At 36.3% G+C, this 21,558-nt stretch overlaps 1 protein-coding gene across 1 annotated transcript in view; it reads right to left on the bottom strand.

The window, feature by feature from the left end:
* The window catches only part of GLRA3 (glycine receptor alpha 3), a 175,842-nt gene that overhangs the window by 101,706 nt on the left and 52,578 nt on the right, over nucleotides 1-21,558 (bottom strand). The window contains exon 3 of the mRNA XM_066253420.1: nucleotides 21,094-21,161. Coding sequence (XP_066109517.1) covers nucleotides 21,094-21,161 — 68 coding nt within the window. The remainder of the gene's footprint in view (nucleotides 1-21,093; nucleotides 21,162-21,558) is intronic.

Below are 21,558 nucleotides of genomic sequence, written 5' to 3'. Positions count from 1 at the left end.
ACAGCCACTTTTAAAATCCATAATTTAGCCTTAAGTAAACTACAAAAATTGTATATACGCAACCCACTAAAATCATAATTAAAGAGAAAATGTAATCAATCATTAAGTATTTTGCTTCTTAGGTAGACAACACCACACATTTTAACATTTTTATATTTATAGAGATTTGGAATTATACTTCCATATTTAAAAGTATTTAGGTATAAGATATCATCATGGACAAAAGATATGTTGCCAAATTTCCATGTGTTTTGACTTTTTATAGACTGTTTGGCAACCTGTGGTTATACTCTTATATTTGAATTTATAAATTTGAGGACACACATATTTTATGAAATGCAAATTCTATGGTGAGTTTAGCATAATATAGATGTGGAAATATTTAAATATGATTACTTTATTTCTACATTATAGTTTGGTCCTGGCCCATTTCCAAATCTATTGATATATTATTTTCTTTATAAAATCATCTTTCTATTTATACTTGAATATTTCATGACAGGAAAATTATGTTAACTGATGAGAACACATGGAACACATTAAGTATCTACCAATCCCATTTTATAGGACAGGAACAAAAAGTGAGATCTCCTTAATTTTCATCCAGGCCTTGAGCTCTCGCTTCATGGTATAAATATATTGCTCAAAACAAATGATACCATCTCAAAGTCAAGGTCTTTTTTAGGGTAGCAGATTATTTCTCCCCCCACCCCAGGTACTGTGCCCACCCCACCAACTGAATTCCACTGAGTGACTTCTGTTGAAACCATGTAGAAACAGTTCAGGAGACCTGCCTAAACCCATGACCTACAAAACTAGGAAATACATTTTTTTAAAATTTTTAGAGAGAGAGACAGGAAGGGAGAGAGAGGTGGGAAGGAGAGAGATAAGAAGCATCAGCTCATTGTTATTCACCTTTTCACCTTAGTTGGGGTTTTTTTTTGAGTTTTTGTTTTTGTTTTTGCTTTTTGAGAGAGAGACACATGGGGAGGGAGAGAGACAGAAATATCAAGCTGCTCCTGTATGTGCCCTGACTGGGGAATCTGACTGGCAACCATGCTCTCAGACAACTGAGCTATTTGACCAGGGCTTAATATCAATTTTTAGAGAGACAGAGAGAAGAAGGGAGAGAGCAGGGAAGTATCCATTTGATGTTCCACTCAGATGTGCATTCTTTGGTTGCTTCCCATGTGCGTGCCCTGATCAGGGATCAAACCCACAAAGCTGTTGTTTTGAGATGATTCTTTTAACCAACTGAGCTAACCAGCCAGGGCTCTTAGTTGTTTTTTATTGATGGTTTCTCATATGTGCCTTGACGAGGAAGAGGAGGTGGCGCTCAAGCTAAGCCAGCGACAACATCCTGGCTATACACTTTATCCACAGGAATAAATATGCTATATTATTGATTTACTGATGTTAATCTGACTAGCCATAAGATGAGCTAAATAAAAATGTGCCAACAAAGTCAATGTACAGTATAAAAGAATTTCTGTAAAATATTAAATTCAGTCTGCTGCCCTTATAATTATGATTCAGTATTACTAGTTTAATGATCACAGTATGTATTCTATAACAAATTGAAAGTATATCATTAATCCTGTACTTTCACCTCTGGCCAAGCTCTTTTCACAGTTAAAAGGCCTGTTTCCCTCCAGTCAATGCACATCAAGGGTTAACATCTGAGCAAAAAGAATAAGCATAAGTGGCAACTACACCTCCAAGTGCCCCCCTTTGCCTCTCTCCCACCAGTTGAGGCTTGTAGTTCTTTTCTTTTTTAAAAAAATTTTTTAAAGACTTTATTCATTTTAGAGAAGAGGTGGGGGGAGGGGAGCAGGAGGCATCAACTCCTGTATGTGCCCTGACCAGGCAAGGCCAAGGTTTCAAACCAGCAAGCTCAGCATTCCAGATCGATGCTTCATCCACTGCACCACCACAGGTCAGGCAAAACTTGTAGTTCTAATTATTGCTCAAGGCCAAGAGGAAAACCTGACTTTGGGAATACGTGGAAACCTGTCACATAGAACCAAAACCCCTAGTTTATAAGTTACTCCCTAGCTCCAGTTCCTGTTATAACCAAGGGAACAGACTCCGACTTTCAGAAATTCCAACTCCGGAAGATGTGTGGCCTTCAATCTGTTCTCTGAACAAACTGTGCAGAGCCCCCTCAGCAAAGAACTCTCAGCCCCGTCCTTTGGTCTATTTTTATCCATCCTCCCTCCTTCTCTCTCTTTATAAAAACCCCTGCCTTCATCTAAGGAGTAAGATGGGTGTTTGAGGACAGGAGGCCCCCCAGCCTCTCTGGTGGCCGGCACTTGAATAAACCTCTTTCCTTTGCACCAGCACCTGTCCTAGATTACTGACTGTCACAGCAGGCGTTCGGACCTGCGGGTCATTTCTCTGGTGTCATTAAGATATTATTTGTTCTTCTCTGAGTTTTATTCAGCTTTGAATTCAACTAAATAAAAATTTCCTTTTCTCCACACACAGCATAATTGTCATGGCCTATAAATTCCTAGAATGGTTTTTGTAAGAGTAAGTTTTAAAAAAAACAAGGATAACAAAACATAATAATATAACTCAACAGTTGTGTTTTATAAAGGAGATAGGAAGAAAACATTTTAAAAATTTAAGAAATGTTCTTCATTAGAAAGTTGAAATGCCAAAATTGAATCAGTGATTCAATGTTTGCCTGCATATTGACCAGGGCATACCTAAGTCATTTGGGACCAGGAGAATGTATTGTTCAGTGTTTTTAATATGAGTTATTTTGAAATATAAGGTTTGAAGAATAAGAGCACTAAAGCTCACTGAGTACTGAATTGGTCAGAATGAATTAAGTTTTATAAATTAAGAACATACTTCACAATAACTGTAGTATAAAAATTGTCAAGGGCAAACAATTTAGCCCTAATAAGAAACAGAAACTCCGGGAGAGAAAGAGGATTACAAAAACGTACTGCATTCTGAATCTAATAGCCACTACGCTTCATAAGGCAAGATACTATTGAATTCACACAGAAATTTAAGAAGGTAAAATATCTTCCAATTTTGTTTGAAATGTTTGCTTTTTCCTCTCTGTTTGGAGAGCAAAATGAAGGTAGAGAGATTGCAGACTTGCAATCAAGTAATTTGCAAATTGTGAAGTCTCCGTGGTCATAGCAAATAATGGATCTTAAAAACTGACTCCTGGAATTTCATCACCCGTTCCAAATTACTAGAAGATAATTTATATATTTTTATATATATTATATATATTATTGTACATATTTAAGGTTTACAACATCTGGTATATAGTCAAGCTAATTAACATAACTTTACATACCCACTTTTTGTGTGTGATGAGAGCATCTGAAGTCTACTGTCTCAGCATATGTCCAGTGTTAGCTACAGTATTATCAGCTATGGTTATCATGCCTATACCTTAGATCTCCAGACTTATTCATTCTACATAATGGCAACTCTGCACTCTTTGACCACTATCTCCTCATTTCCCCAACCTGCCCATCCCTGGTAACCACCATTCTACTCTCCACTTCTGTGAGGTCAACTTACATTTCTTTTAACTTTTAAAATTGTTTAAACTTACTTATTGATTTGAGAGAGAGAGAGAAACATGAATGTGTTGTTCTACTTACAGTATTTATGCATTCATTGGTTGATTCTTGTACGTGCCCTGACCAGGGATCGGACCTACAATCTTGGCATATGAGGATTAAGCTATAACCAACTGAATACGTGGCCATGGTCAACTTATACTTCTTTTATATTCTACACAACAGTGAGATCATACAGTATTTGTCTTTCTGTGTCTGGCTTATTTCATGAAAAGCTAGCAATCTTGATGTGATTTACATTTCATCCTTCAGAATCACTTCTTGGCTTGGCCACCATCTGCAGTTCCTGAGGTCATGGTAGCACTGAGTTTTTCCACAGCAGTGTCAGCAAAGTTCCCGTTTCCTGTCACTAGTTTCCTGCTTGTTGAAGGAATAAATGTATTTAGTAAGCAGTGTGTGTCTGGTAGTTCAGGGTGGCTCAGTTGCTATGATGGTTTCCTGGTTCCTAGATTCCCCTAGATTCCAGTGTGTTCCTGGAATCTTCTGATTTCCCATCTCCCTGCTCCAGGCAGGGATAAAAGCTTTCCTGACAAACCACATCGGTAGTATAATCTTTCTTCTTCTAGTGCTTTTATGAACATCTAATTCCCAGTAGTAAATCACTTTTTGTGAAGTAGCTTCTGTTATAGCCACTGAACACCAACTAGACCAATATTTGTCACCAGTGGTAAATGCAAATTGTGAAGTCTCCGTGGTCATAGCAAATGAGCACCAAGGACTATTCAGTTGGCCTGTTTGTCTTTGAAGGCCTTGTGTAGTTCAATCCTGGAAATTGAGGACACTAGTAGTGCATGGCAACCAGTGGTAAAATTAACTGAAATTCTTACCTATGACCATCTAAAATGAAGTAGATTTTGCAGAACAAGTGCTAAAAGGTCATAGCAAAATATAATGCCATAGGCATAAAGATTTCAAGAAATGAGATGTAGGCTGCTTGCTTCTACTTGTGCCAGGAATTTAAAGAAAAAAATAATCTGTTCAGAAATTTAAATTTTTAGGTTAAGGCATGGCTGGAGAGCCAGAGATGAGTCATGATTTTTCTTAAAGAGTAGCTTATCTTCTGTAACTTCATGAGTAAGGATTAGATGGTTAAAAATCAATTAAAAGAATGGGCCCCTGGGTTACTAAACTAGAAAGCACATTATATTCACTCTCTTGCAGGGTGATGTATGTGAATGTTATGGTCTTGACAAGGAAAGAGTGAAACTTTAAGTATTAGAATAATTAAACTTGGGAGGATTTGGAAAACTCCAAGCATCTGTAACTGAAATCAAGTTCTTTTAAAAAATCACCCCCAAGCTATGTTTGTTTATGGGGATAGGAGTGGGAGCAGGCAGAGACTTGGTATCTATCGAGTCCCCAGGCATCATTCTGCTGAAAGCTGTACTAATTGGTGGGTTGATCGTCAAGTTCTTGGTGAAATTTTCAGGCAGTTCTTAAAAGTGTCTTATGAAGAACTTTCTCCTTAGGAATCTATCTAAAGCACAGTTTCTACTTGGTAAAAATTACCTTTATTCAACCTTAACAAGGAAAAAAAAAGAAGCTTATCCATATATCTATATCTATCTATCTATCAACTACCAATCTACTTTTGAGTAAAATGCAGCTATATAGACCATTCCTCTGGCTAAGCCATGATAGTAATACCATACATATTATGTGTATTTCAATAAAGTCTGTTGTCCCTGGACCAGGCTTGAGGAATGAACACCGTAAGAAATATTTTGAGAACAATTTTATCAAATAGTGAAAGATATGATGCAGTGATGGTTATATGAATAAAATGAAACCATTAAAATCATCACAAAAGCATAAAATGAAACAAATCTGGCCCTTGTGTCAAACATGGAAGGTAAGTTTGAAACAAATCTGAATGTATTTGCAGTTAATACAGTGGTGTGTGTGTGTAAGCACACACATAAAGTTTAAAAAATAGCATATAAAAAAGAAGATACTCATAAATTAATAAAGAGGGACATAGTTTAGTCTCCAGTCCATACATATTAATAGTTTTGCAAACAGCTAGGGGGCATAAAAATGTATCCCTTTTCCCTAAGAATACCCAGTGCCTCTGTCCCATTTTCTCCTGTTGTTCCATATGCTAGCAAGCAATGAGGATAGAAATATTAGCCTTGGGCAAGTGTAGTTATGAGTAGCCCTGTAAATATGTACTTTAGAGAACACAATCTCAATGAGGACAATATTGTTCCCAAAAGAGAAAAAAACGGGGACTTGGTGGGTGAAAAATATATAATTCAGAGATAAACACAGTGTATATAAACAGATATACACCATCCAGGAAGTATTAAACTTTCATGGGGAGGACAATTAAGGAAAAAGATATCTAAAGAGACTCCTTAAAGAGGCATAAAGGGAAAAATTTGTTGAGAAACCCTGCCTTAGAGAAAACCAAAGTGAAAAAGGAATGCAAAGCATAGTCATTTCTTTTTGATTCTGCTGTCAAATTTTGATTAATCATATTTAACTTTATAGTGCATGGGTGAGAACTAGCAATTATCTTTAGAGCAAGTTAAAATATGATAAAGAGTGAAATATATTTAGAATCAAAATTTTTAACCTTTTCAGTAGCTGCTTCTGGGATGTGCATGTAACAAAGGTACAACACAGGATATATTAAAATGGTAAATGATCATCAGATGACAGTGAGCAGAAGCCTCGGAAAGACCTAAGAAGGATAAGCAATGACTCTGGAAAAGAAAAAAACAGTGAAAAAACAACCTAAAGCAAACAAAATGGCTGCCACCAAAAAAAAGGGGAGGGGTGTGAATTTTATTAGCTCAGGAAAGGATCAGGCCATTCTCTTATTACTTTTGGGGGACAGTCACTTGCCGGGCCCAGAAGGTTCCTGGAAGTGTGGAAGTGAAGTAACATCACTGCCTAACACCATTAGGGGGATAGAGGCAACTGCAGTGGAGAAAAGAGAGGAGAAGAGAATTCAGTCAGAGGAAAGTAGAGAGAAAGTCTTCACTAATTCCAAGGCTATGGAGAAAAGAATCCCAGTAAGAACTAGAAGACTTAATGGAGAATCAAGAACTCCCAAATGGCCCTGGCCGGTTGGCTTAGTGGTAGAGTGTCGGCCTGGCGTGCAAGGGGGTCCTAGGTTCGATTCCTGGCCAGGGCACACAGGGGAAGCGCCCATCTGCTTCTCCACCCCTCCCCCTCTCCTTCCTCTCTCTCTCTTCCCCTCCTGCAGCGAGGCTCCATTGGAGCAAAGATGGCCCGGGCGCTAGGGATGGCTCCTTGGCCTCTGCCCCAGGCGCTAGAGTGGCTCTGGTCGCAATAGAGCGATACCCTGGAGGGGCAGAGCGTCGCCCCCTGGTGGGCATGCCGGGTGGATCCCGGTCGGGCGCATGCAGGAGTCTGTCTGACTGTCTCTCCCCGTTTCCAGCTTCGGAAAAATACAAAAAAAACAACAAACAAAAAAACAAGAACTCCCAAATGCCTTCCTTACCCTGAAAGGGAAAAATAGGCTTCATTATCATCTGTAGATAAATTTAATGGGTTTCACAGATAAAGGCTGTGAACATTTATAGTTTATCTGCCTATATATGTTATAAGCTGTTTTCGTTAATTAAACCAAAATATACCTTTGTGGCAGGATTATTTGTCTTAGGCTCTAGCTAGTCTCTGGAGTGTTGGCAATATTCCAAGAAAGTACTAAGGAGAATTTTAACGTGATACAGATTATAGCAATACATGCATGTTAATAAATCTGTTTTCTCATGCTATTTCATAAAACAACTCTCCTTGATGAGATTGAAAAATAATTTTTCTTATATTTTTAAAATAAAAGCTTGAAGTACTAAACCAATTTTTATATCCTTTCTATATGTGTATTTGTATATATATATGTATATATACATGTATGTTATTCTTAAATAGGGATTTTCCACTTTCTAACTGACTCCCTAAGCAACAAAGACTGCTTAACTCTTTTGCTTACATCTGTTCTACTTGACAGAGCACTTGTGGCACAGCCCCAGGTCCCTGTCAATCTGGCTTGTTTGAGCCCATCTGAAGCAGAGTTAAGTTGGTTTGTTTTGTAGATGGGCTGCTCGGTTTATCACAGCAACAGAAACATGTCATCTACAGAGTCTCTGAGAAAAGATCAGCATTAACTTCCACTCATCTGTCAGAGATTCAGCATTGCAGCTGAAGAGCTATTTGCAATTGATTCCCAAGTACTTAACACTAATTGGCACGTTAAATCCATGACTAACAAATTATGACTAATGCCAATCATCTTAAAAAGCTCAAGTCCCCCTCTTCATGCCCATTTTCTCTTTAGAGCTTGAAATGACATTTTGGAGTGTATTCTTTCAGAAAATCTAATTCTCTGAGGGAAGGGTGCAGGATGGTAAATACCAGAAAGATGAGCACCATAGCTAGGAACCATTCACAAGAATCAGGTCATTTCTATGTTATGTTAGGTGGCCAACCAAAGTGCTTTCATTGATCTGGTGACAGTGACTGCTATGTCCTGTCTTTCTCTTAAGAGGACCAGGTGCAGATAATAGTCACTTTGCATTACACATTAGCGTTACAGAAGGCAAAGAGAAGAGGCTTCAATTAAGTGACATGTGTCGTGACACTACATTTACCCCTATAATCTTCCTCAGCTTTTCTCATCCCAGATATTTCAAATACCTAAACAGAATACAATTAACCTTTCTATCGACTTAGCTAGAATAAAAGAAAGCTCTATATAGATACATGGTCCAATAAAGAAGGGAAGATGCAGAGAATGTGCCTGACAACTCCCTCCTCCACAGACACCTTCCTTCCTGTTGTCATTAGCGTCACTTTCTCCTTGGCACTTTCCCCCTATAGAATCGGAAATGTGCTTTTACACACCCCATTTGTTTTAATGATATCGCAGCACAACTAAACAATTGTATTCTTTGTGGTATTCTCGATAAGAAATTGTACCTGTGTGAACAGGATCTGCAGACAATCTCTTTTTGCGAGACAGTGATTAGAGGGATGCTGCTGTGAACGGCTGTGTGAGGCAGAGATTTATTCCTATTTTCAAAGGGGTCACCAGGATCTATAACCTTCATGCATACCTAGCTTTGTGCAACCTTTCCCATAAATATGCCCTGTTTCTGATTCATGCTTATAAAAGATAGTTGAGAACACATTCAGGGAGGCAGTTACCAGGTACTCATGCTTGAAATTAAAAAATCTTTCAGACCAGTGTCATCACTATATTTGGCTAGGCTTTACCTATTACTCAAAGTAAGAAAAATAAGACAGTGAGGCTAAGCTCTTTAACAAACATAATCTTATCATTAAAAGGATAGCAGGATGCTTTGGGGCTATTCTAAAAGGAAGTAGGATAGCTATCTAATCATATGTTATATTAACAGTATCAGATCGAGAAATATGAATTACGCAGGAAGAGTCTCTGACTATTCCTGGCACTCATAAAGTGAATGTACCTTTACAAGAACTTAACTCATTGGCAATAGATACAATGGTCCAACTTATGTTTGGGAAAGGTTACAGAAGGACAGGAAAAATAGACTTCCTTTCGAATTACATACATTTCCTTCCAACTGTCATGAAAATAACATTACTATGAAACCTGGTTGATACCTGAAATAATTGCATCTTAATACTTTTTTTAAAAAAACATTTTTCTTCAATCAGCATAAGCACTGTATAACAAGAGCTCTAATTTCTTATCACAGAGAACTCACCATACAAAATTTTAGCATTTTTAATGAATTTATCTATCAATACAGCTAAAAGAGCTAATGCTTTTTGAGGAAAGATTATAAAATTACATGTGAAGATTAGAATAAGAAAATCCAAATTTATTGGGGCAACATTAGCCAACATTAAAAAGATTGTACAATTAGATATTCAATTCATATTTTAAGCCTGAAGCACCAATGTAAGGCAGTGACTAGGACTCAGAACTGCAAAGCCAGATAACATGGCAAAGCAGAAAAAGCAGAGTTTATCCACTTGTATCAAGGTCAAAATAGCAAATTTCTCTTCTTAGAAAAAATACTCTGTTAGCCAGAATGTGTGTGTGTGTATGTGTGTGTGTGTGTTTGACAATATATAATTAACAGTAACTTTGTACTGAGAAATATCCTAGTTTATGTTTGTGTTTAGTGATGAACATATCGGAGTGGATTGCTGCTCTATAGAGCCTACACTCAAAATAATTTAAATAAATGACCACAGATTTAAACAAAATATTTTTAAAGATAGAACTTAAAAGTAAATTGGATTAAAACTATATAATATCAATGAAGTCTATTTAATAAATTAGTTCATGGGGCTAAATGCCACCCTAATATAGTCAAATAAGTAGCCTTAAAAAAGAGCTTATCATCATTATAGTGTGTACCTATCATTTATTTGTATAATGAAAAACTATACAGTTTGGCAATTTTGTGAGCTCAAAGCAGACCCTGAGATACTCTCACCCAAGCCAACCATACATCACTATATATAGGCACCTCAAAAACTCTTATACAAAAATATCTTGCCTTTTTTTGTTTTTATTTTTGAAAAATATTCTAGTAGAACTGGTAAAACATAATGGTTCAATGAGTAAATATTGACTTAAGGCACATAACAGCTCAATGCTCTAACTCTTATTTATAACAAGATGAAGAGCCATCTGTTTTCTGAAGATTCAGCCAATTTATCCATTTTTAAATACTGCTATATATACACACCCAAACTACTACATACATATATATGAGTTTTTTTTAAAAAGTTCAATTTACAAATGCTTTCATCCTGGCATATGAGCCTTATCCACAACTCATCACAGGTTTGCTGGAATGTGTTTCACTTAAGTCACTTTACACGAACATCTTAAATTTCCCTTCATAGAAGCAATTACTCATGAGTTATTTTGGTCACCACAAGTTTAAAAGTCAGGATGGATGTACTTATGTCACAAAGGCTGTGTTGCAGAATGGGAAAGGGAATGACTTTAATGATGGTAAACCAGCTGTATTTAAATGTTTTAAGAACTAGTTTCCAATAGTTGTTAAAAAATTGTTTGCTTTCTGACCAGGTGGTGGCACAGTGGATAGAGCATCGGACTGGGGTGCAGAGGACCCAGGTTTGAGACCCCAAGGTCACCAGCTTGAGCATGGACTCATCTGGCTTGAGAAAAAAGCTCACCAGCTTGGACCCCAGGTCCCTGGCTCAAGCAAGGGGTTATTCAGTCTGCTGAAGGCTCACGGTCAAGGCACATATGAGAAAGTAATCAATGAACAACTAAGGTGTCGCAACAAAAACCTGATGATTGATGCTTCTCATCTCTCCGTTCCTGTCTGTCTGTCCCTATCTATCCCTCTCTCTGACTCTTTCTGTCCCTGTAAAAAAAAAAAATTATTGTTTGCTTAAAAAAAGAATGTAAACTTGGAATAATGGAAGCAGAACTCTCCATTAGAGAATCTCATTGTATATAATGACATACAAATCAAATGTGAGGGAAATGGGGAAGTTTAGAATTCCATATTATTTATATAAAAAAATTTTGATGACAATATGTCAAGAATAATAAAGTTGCACTCAAGTGAGAATACCTGGCACTATGTTAAGTTTGACAAACATTGGGAAAGGATGAGCTTGACACTTAAGAAATCTGAGTTTATACCTGACCAAGCAGTGGCACAGTGGATAGAGCATCTACCTGGGACACTGAGGACCCAGGTTTGAAACCCCGAGGTTGCCAGTTTGTGCACTGGATCACTAGCTTGAGCAAAGAGTCGCTGGCTTGAGTGTGGGATCATAGATATAATCCCATGGTCACTGGCTTGAACAAGGGGTCACTAGTTCAGCTGGAGCCTCCAGTCAAGGCATGTATGAGAAAGCAACCAATGAACAACTAAAGTACCATAACTATGAGTTGATGTTTATCTCTCTTTCTTTCTGGCTATCTGTCTATCTTTCTCTCTCTCTCTTTCTCTCCCTCTCCTTTGCTAAAAAAGAAAAAGAGAAAAAGAAATTGGAGTTTACACTATGCACAAAAATAGACACTAGACCAGCAGAAGGAGTTTATATATTTGGTCAGTGAAGAGCCCTGGCTGGTTGGCTCAGTTGTAGAGCATCGGCCCAGAGTGTGAATTCCTAGGTTCAAATCCTGGTCAAGGCACACAGAAGAAGCAACCATCTGCTTCTCCACCCCTCCCCCTCTCTCTTCTATCTCTCTGTCTCTCTGTTGCTTGCTCTCTTCTCCTTCCACAGCCATGGCTCAATTGGTTCCAGTGAATTGGCCCTGGGGCTGAGGATAGCTCCATGGAGCCTCTAAGTCAGGTGCTAAAAATAGTTTGGTTGCTAAGCAACATCCCTAAATGGGCTGAGCACTACCAGTAAGGGGCTTTCCAGGGTGGATTTGGTTGGGATGTGTGCAGGATTCTGACTCTCTGCCTCCCCTCCTCTCACTTAAAAAAAAAAAAGACTTTGAAGACACTTAAGAACTTTGTTAGGCAGATATATATAAATTGGTAGAATTATTTAGTCTTATTTAAGGTATAAGTTCTCAGCTATAAAGATATTTGTTCATGATAATGGGTATTTTGAAATTCTACCCTCTTAATTTTAATACACAGCTTAGATGAATTAGTGTTTTTGTATTATAAAATGTAAACTCTACTTGTGTATGAAATTAGAATGGAAAAAGAAAGTGATATCAGAGAAATGGTGCTGTGAGGAGCGCGACCGACAAATCTCCCCCAAATTTCAACAAGTTCATCAACCAGAGACAGAAAAATCTATCCTTGGAGTGTCTGGGAGTTTCACACACTGAAAACGAAGTGATATCAACAAGACCACCCTCAGATGCCATTCAGAAAAAGGAAATCGAATATCATGGATACAAAAGATAGAGAAATAGCACAGATAGATGTGGAAAAATCTATGTAGAAAAAATTTAATATATTGGAAAGCTTGGAGCTAAATGACAGAGAATTTAAAATAGAAATCCAAAAAACACTCAGAGATATACAAGAAAACACAGAAAGGCAATTTAGGGAGCTCAGAAAACAACTCAATGAACACAAAGAATATATTGCCAAGGAAATTAAAACTATAAAAACAAATCAAACAGAGATGAAAAACTCAATTCATGAACTGAAAAACGAGGCAACAAGGTTAACTAATAAAATAGGCCAGATAGAAGGTAGGATTAGTGACATAGAAGACAAGCAACTTCAGGCACAACAGAGAGAAGAAGAGAGAGACTCAAAAATTTAAAAAAATGAAAAATCCCTACAGGAATTGTCTGACTCCATCAAAAAGAATAACAGGTATATCAGAGGGAGAAGAGAGAGAAAATGGAATGGGGAATATATTCAAACAAATAATAGATGAGAACTTCCCAAGCCTGTGGAAAGAACTAAAGCCTCAAATTCAAGAAGCAAACAGAACACTAAGTTTTCTTAACCACAACAAACCTACTCCAAGGCACATCATAATGAAACTGGCACAAACCAACGACAAAGAAAAAATTCTCAAGGCAGCCAGGGAAAAGAAGAATATAACATATAAAGGAAGGCCTATTATTGACAGATTATCAGATTTCTCAGCAGAAACTCTACAAGCAATAAGAGAGTGGACCCCAATATTTAAAGCCCTGAAAGAGAGGAACTTTCAGCCAAGGATATCCATCAAAGCTATCCTTCAAATATGAAGGAGAAATAAAAACATTCACAAATATAGAAAAGATGAGGGAATTTATCATCAGAAAACCCCCACTCCAGGAAATACTAAAGGGGGTTTTCCAACCAGATACAAAGAACAAAACAAAACAAAACCACAAGTAAAAGCTGCACCAAGAACACAATAAAACCAAATTTAAACTGTGACAACAAAAACAAAAAAAAGGGGAGAAGATGGAGATTAACAGTAGCAAAGGACGTTGGAGTGCAGAAACACTCATAAGATGGGGTACTACGATGAATATGGTAGGTACCCTTTTCATTACTTAATGATAACCACCCTTGAGAAAACCACCAAAGAAGCACATGACTTAAAAAAGGTAGCAACAGAGGAAAGAAGTATGGAATACAAACAAACAAAAACAAATGATAGAAAAAATAAAAGAGAAGAATCAAGCAAGATACAAAACTAACAGAAAGCACTTTATAAAATGGCAATAGGGAACCCACAAGTTCAATAATTACACTAAATGTAAACGGATTAAACTCACCAATAAAAAGACACAGAGTAGCAGAATGGATTAAAAAAGAAAATCCACTGTATGCTGCCTACAAGAAACACATCTAAGCAACAAGGATAAAAACAAATTCAAAGTGAAAGGCTGGAAAACAGTACTCCAAGCAAATAACATCCAAAAAAAAGCAGGTGTAGCAATACTTATATCTAATAATGGTGACGACAAGACAGAAAAAGTACTCAGAGACAAAAATGGTCATTTCATAATAATTAAGGGGACACTGAATCAAGAAGACATAACAATCCTTAATATATATGCACCAAACCAAGGAGCACCAAAATATATGACAGCTACTTATTGACCTAAAAACAAAAACTGACAAAAATATATACAATCATACTTGGAGACCTCAATACACTGCTGATGGCTCTAGATCAGGGGTCGTCAAACTTTTTATAAAACCTGCCCACTTTTGCAGTGCTGATCAACCTGGTCCCTACCGCCCACTAGTGGGCGTTCCAGCTTTCATGGTGGGCCATCATGGCGCTGTTTTGTTGCTCTGCTACCACCCATCATGAAAGCTGAACTGCCCACTAGTGGGCGGTAGGGGCCAGGTCGACCAGCACTGCAAAAGTGGGCGGTTTTTATAAAAAGTTTGACAACCCCTGCTCTAGATCGTTCATCTAAACAGAAAATCAATAAAGATATATTGGCTTTAAACGAAACACTAGAGCACCTGGATATGATAGACATCTACAGGACACTTCATCCCAAAGCAACAGAGTATACATTTTTCTTTAGGGTACATGGAACATTCTCAAGAATTGACCATATGTTGGGCCACAAAGATAACATTAGCAAATACAAAAAAATCAAAATTGTACCAAGCATATTTTCTGATCATAAAGCCTTGAAACTAGAATTCAACTGCAAAAAAGAGGGAAAACAACCCACAAAAATATAGAAACTAAACAACATACTTTTAAAAAATGAATGGGTCAAAGAAGAAATAAGCGCAGAGATCAAAAGATATATACAGACAAATGAAAATGACAATACGACATATCAGAATCTCTGGGATGCAGCAAAAGCAGTAATAAGAGAAAAGTTCATATCATTTCAGGCCTATATGAACAAACAAGAGAGAGCCCAAGTGAACCACTTAACTTCACACCTTAAGGAACTAGAAAAAGAAGAACAAAGACAACCCAAAACCAGCCGAAGAAAGGAGATAATAAAAATCAGAGCAGAAATAAATGAATTAGAGAACAGAAAAACTACAGAAAAAATTAATAAAACAAGGAGCTGGTTCTTTGAAAAGATCAACAAAATTGACAAACCCTTGGCAAGACTTACCAAGGAAAAAAGAGAAAGAACTCATATAAACAAAATCCAAAATGAAAGAGGAGAAATCACCATGGACACCATAGATATACCAAGAATTATTGTAGAATACTATGAAAAACTATATGCCACCAAATTCAACAATCTAGAAGAAATGGATAAATTCCTAGAACAATATAACCTTCCTAGACTGAGTCATGAAGAAGCAAAAAGCCTAAACAGACCAATTAGCAGGGAAGAAATAGAAAAAACTATTAAAAACCTCCCCAAAAATAAATGTCCAGGCCCAAACGGTTATACTAGTGAATTCTATCAAACATTCAAAGAAGACTTGGTTCCTATTCTACTCAAAGTCTTCCAAAAAATTGAAGAAGAAGTAATACTTCCAAACACATTTTATGAGGCCAACATAACCCTCATACCGAACCCTGGCAAGGACGGCACAAAAAAAGAAAACTACAGACCAATATCTCTAATGAATACAGATGCTAAAATACTAAAAAAAATAATGGCAAATCGAATACAACAACATATTAAAAAAAATACATCATGATCAAGTGGGATTCATCCCAGAATCTCAAGGATGGTTCAACATACGTAAAACGGTTAACGTAATACACCATATCAACAAAACAAAGAAAAAAAACCACATGATCTTATCAATAGGTGCAGAAAAGGCATTTGATAAAATACAACACAACTTTATGTTTAAGACACTCAACAAAATGGGTATAGAAAGAAAATATCTCAACATGATAAAAGCCATATATGATAAACCATCAGCCAACCTCATATTAAATGGCATAAAACTGAGGACTTTCCCCCTTAAATCAGGAACAAGACAGGGTTGTCCACTCTCTCCACTCTTATTTAACATGGTGCTAGAAGTTCTGGCCAGAGCAATCAGACAAGACAAAGTAATAAAAGGCATCCATATCGGAAAAAAAGAAGTAAAGGTATCACTTTTTGCTGATGATATGATCCTATACATCAAAAACCCCAGAGACTCCACAAAAAGATTCCTAGAAACAATAAACCAATACAGTAAGGTCGCAGGATACAAAATTAATATACAAAAGTCCATAGCCTTTCTATATGCCAACATTGAAATATTAGAAAATAAACTCAAAAAAATAATCTCCTTCACGATTGCAACAAAAAAAATAAAATACCTAGAAATAAACATAACAAAGAATGTAAAGGACCTATATAACAAAACTACAAAGCATTGTTAAGGGAAATCAAAAAAGATACAATGAGATTGAAAAATATTCCTTGTTCTTGGATAGGAAAAATAAATATAATCAAAATGGTCATATTACCCAAAGCAATTTATAAATTTAATGCAATTCCCGTTAAAATTCTGATGACATTTTTTAAAGAAATGGAACAAAAAAATCATCAGATTTATATGGAACTATAAAAAACCCCGAATAGCCAAAGCAATCCTAAGAAAAAAGAATGAAGCTGGGGCATTACTATACCTGACTTCAAACTATGTTATAGGGCCACGACAATCAAAACAGCATGATATTGGCAGAAAAATAGACACTCAGACCAATGGAACAGAATAGAAAGTCCAGAAATAAAATCACATATATATGGTCAAATAATTTTCAATAAAGGGGCCAACAACACACAATGGAAGAAAGAAAGCCTCTTCAACAAATGGTGCTGGGAAAACTGGAAAGCCACATGCAAAAGAATGAAACTTGACTACAGCTTGTCCCCTTGTACTAAAATTAATTCAAAATGGATCAAAGACCTAAATATAAGACCTGAAACAATAAAGTACATAGAAGAAAACATAGGTACTCAACTCATGGACCTGGGTTTTAAAGAGCATTTTATGAATTTGACTCCAAAGGCAATAGAAGTGAAGGCAAAGATAAATGAATGGGACTACATCAGACTAAGAAGTGTTTGTTCAGCAAGAGAAACTGACAACAAAATAAACAAACAGCCAACTAAATGGGAAATGATATTTTCAAACAACAGCTCAGATAAGGGTCTAATATCCAAAATATACAAAGAACTCATAAAACTCAACAACAAACAAACAATCCAATAAAAAAAATGGGAAGAAGACATGAACAGACACTTCTCCCAGGAAGAAATACAAATGGCCAACAGATATATGAAAAGATGCTCAGCTTCATTAGCTATTAGAGAAATGCAAATCAAAACTACAATGAGATACCACCTCACACCTGTTAGATTAGCTATTATCAACAAGACAGGTAATAGCAAATGTTGGAGAGGCTGTGGAGAAAAAGGAACCCTCATTCACTGTTGGTGGGAATGTAAAGTAGTACAACCATTATGGAAGAAAGTATGGTGGTTCCTCAAAAAACTGAAAATAGAACTATCTTATGACTCAGCAATCCCTCTACTGGGTATATACCCCAAAAACTCAGAAACATTGATACATAAAGACACATGTAGCCCCATGTTCATTGCAGCATTGTTCACAGTGGCCGAGACATGGAAAAAACCAAGAAGCCCTTCAATAGAAGACTGGATAAAGAAGATGTGGCACATATACACTATATGGAATACTACTCAGCCATTAGAAATGATGACATCGGATCATTTACAACAAAATGGTGGGATCTTGATAACATTATACGGAGTGAAATAAGTAAATCAGAAAAAAACAAGAACTACATGATTCCATACATAGGTGGGACATAAAAACAAGACTAAGAGACATGGATAAGAGTGTGGTGGTTACTTGGGGCTGGGGGAAAGGAGGGAGAGGGGAGAGGGGAGGGGGAGGGGCACAAAGAAAACTAGATAGAAGGTGACGGAGGACAATCTGACTTTGGGTTACGGGTGTGCAACATAATTGAATGACAAGATAACCTGAACATGTTTTCTTTGAATATATGTACCCTGATTTATTGATGTCACCCCATTAACATTAATAAAAAATTATTTATTAAAAAAAGAAATTAGAATGTTTGAAAATATAATAATGCTTTTATAAAAATTAAGCAGTATGGCAAATAAAACAATGATATAAAGTTTAGTTTGCAGAGTTGGGATGATCAAACTATACTAAATGACAGGAACTTAATCAAGTGGTAGCAAAATGTTGTATGATTCTTAAGATAGAAATATAATAACAAGCTGTAATCTTCTTTACTCCTAGATAGAGGTATAGTATACTGTAGTTAATCTACCTGATACCATTGAAATGTTTTACAAATATTGAATCTGATTATAAGAATAAAAGTAATGGCACATGTTAAGCAGTTTGGAAGACTAAAAAGAAAGATACTAGGTGGGATATTGTTAATGTTATGATAGGTTATTTATAATATTTAACCTCTGGAGTGTTTGATTAATGTTCACTGATGCTACTTGTGACTCTGCAAAGGGGCGTAATGGAGTCTACAAATGATTTCAAAGGAAATCCAGTATGATGGCATATGTAAGAATGGGAAGAATTTCTACACTAGAGACGGGAAGAAATAAAACTGAGTGAGGGTCAAAAAAAAAAATCTGAGTGAGGGTCACTGTGAGAGTGTTTTTTCAATATTCTGCAAGCTTTTTGTATAATATTATTCTATAAAGGAAATCTGTCTAAAATGGTTAAAGGTAAAAATTTAGCTGGTATAGTCATCCCATAAATTGTGTGGTTATAACCAATTAGTGGTAGACTGATGAATATGTTATAAAAAAAGCAGAGATGCCCTGGCTGGATAGCTCAGTTGGTTAGGGCATCCTCCCAAAGCACAGAGGTTGCCAGTTCAATCCCAGGTCAGGGCACATACAGAAACAGTTTGATGTTTCTGTCTCTCTCTCTTCCTCTTTCTTAAGTCAATAAATATACATTAATATACATATATATATTTAAATAAATTTTTTTTTAATATTTTTCTGAAGTTGGAAACGGGGAGAGACAGACAGATTCCCACATGCGCCCGACCGGGATCCACCCGGCACGCCCACCAGGGGCGACGCTCTGCCCACCAGGGGGCGATGCTCTGCCCCTCCGGAGGCGTCGCTCTGCCACGACCAGAGCCACTCTAGCGCCTGGGGCAGAGGCCAAGGAGCCATCCCCAGCGCCGGGGCCATCTTTGCTCCAATGGAGCCTTGGCTGCGGGAGGGGAAGAGAGAGACAGAGAGGAAGGGGGGGTGGAGAAGCAAATGGGCGCTTCTCCTATGTGCCCTGGCCGGGAATCGAACCCGGGTCCCCTGCACGCCAGGCCGACGCTCTACCGCTGAGCTAACCGGCCAGGGCTAAATAAATTTTAAAAAGCAGAAGCCCTTCAGGAACCTGACAATCTTTCAGATTTTAATAAGGAAACTTGTCCATGTCTTGTTTCCAAGTCTCTTCCTCCACCCCAGAAGGATAAGTAAGGTTGTAAACTTTTTTGAAAATTGCTGTTGAGAGTATTTTGTGGAAATGACCTTGCAAAAGAGAAAGCATAAACATATTTCCAGGTTTTCAGGATTTCACAGTGTATATATATAATAGCAATAAAAATGAGAAAGTTGCCAGGGCTAGAAATATACTTTGGGAAGTCTAAATACAAAAAAAAATTAAAAGCCAGCAGAGATTCCTTTATCTTCAATATGATTTGGAGTAGGTATGTATAAACTGACCAGATATTCAACTGGAATCCAGAATATGTCAACCTCTAAAACAGAACTACAGGCACTTTAGGGTGAGCACTGCCCCAGAACTACACTGTGCTTATACAAATTATAGGCATTTATTCTGTATTTACACAACACACACACACACACACACACACACATCCATGTTAAGTTATATACTGTAGTTAGTTCTATATAATTCCCAAATATGTGAGGTCAGGTTTTCTCCATTGATGCTTCTATTGTTTCAATAGGACCACAGAGATGCCGCTAAATGACTGAATATTGCATTCATGATGAAAAGATCTTTTTTTAAAAATGGTGCCTGAATAAAGTCTCTTTGTGTCGAGAGATCTTCTATACACATACATACACAAAACTCACACACATCCCCCAGAATAATTTGTATAAATATATCAGATTACTTTTCCTTAGAATTTGTTATCACATCATGCTGAGATATATAAAATGAACATAATTCTCTACTTAAAAGGTTTTGGAAGCTAATAAATCTTGAAGCCTTTTATATCCCATTTTAGTTAAAATCAATTTTGAAAATTAATGCAAATTACTTGTTAAATTTAGGAATGGAGTATAATTCTAGGTAATTTAAGAAGCACCATACATAGTTTCAATTTTTAAAAGTTGCCTGCTAGAGAATTTTACAGATATTCAGTGGTTCACATGTCTAAGTCTGCATTTTATTTTAGGAAAAAGTGTACAGTGATAGCCACAGGGCAAAGAAGAGATGCAACATGATCTTTAAAGAAAGTTATAAAATTCAAAACAGAATAAATCGGGTCTGTAATGATATTTTTTTTCTTTAATAATTATGTAAAATGTTCTCAATTACATAATAATGAAGTCTCTGTTCAGTAAGTTTAGTTAAATCAAAGCATACACTATAATTTGCCTTTATGATGTTTTGAGCAAATATTATAGTCAGTTGGGGAAGTAATCAAATAGAATACATAAAAAAATATTATGAACACATCTAGAAGTATACAAAATAATTAAACATAAAATTGTTACGCCTATGCTTATGTCTGGTTATTAAAAAGCATTGAAAAGGAATAAATAATTTTATGATAGAATTTGTTTTAATTCATGATTTAGTATTTAATTACTCAAGTATGAAAAATTAACTTTGTCTTCACTTACATTTGTTCTATAAAATACCATCTCTAAATGAAACACTATTACCCATAATTGATTATAATTTAATTATACCATTAATTTTTATCTTTTAAAATCTCATTATATTAATTTTAACTTTAAATTAAATATCATCAGCAGAAAAAATTACCACTAATGTGACTATCAGTTACTTTGTTACAAGATAAACATGCCTACCATGGTTGTCTCAGCGATAGAGCCAAAGCTGTTTATGAATATGTTGCATGTGACATTAACTGGAGGACCTGAAAAAGAGATTATAACAAAAGGGCTATTTAGATACTTATCTAAAATATTTTCAAATAATTTCATGCTTCTCATTAATAGTTTTTTTTTGAAAAAGAATATTTTTTAATATATGTATACACACAGATGCTTAAAATTGACGGCAATCATTCTGTAAAATAATCTGAATTTCAAATCACAGGTTCATGATCTTCTTTGAATACTGATGCTGCTCAGTCATTAACCTCTTTTGGTCTGTAAATTTAGTAAGTAGATTATAAGTTCAACATTTGAGCCTCTTTAAAGAGTTTCTATTGACATTTTCCCCGATATACGAGCCATATTTTCTTGTTTCTTTGCATGTCACATACTTTTTTAAAAGACTGGATACTTTAGAAAATATGTGTCAGCTGTAGA

This window comes from Saccopteryx bilineata, chromosome 1, assembly GCF_036850765.1.
Source record: "Saccopteryx bilineata isolate mSacBil1 chromosome 1, mSacBil1_pri_phased_curated, whole genome shotgun sequence".
Lineage (NCBI taxonomy): Eukaryota > Metazoa > Chordata > Mammalia > Chiroptera > Emballonuridae > Saccopteryx > Saccopteryx bilineata.
Note: the sequence above shows the minus strand (reverse complement) of the source record. Positions and strands in the feature narration are given on the sequence as shown.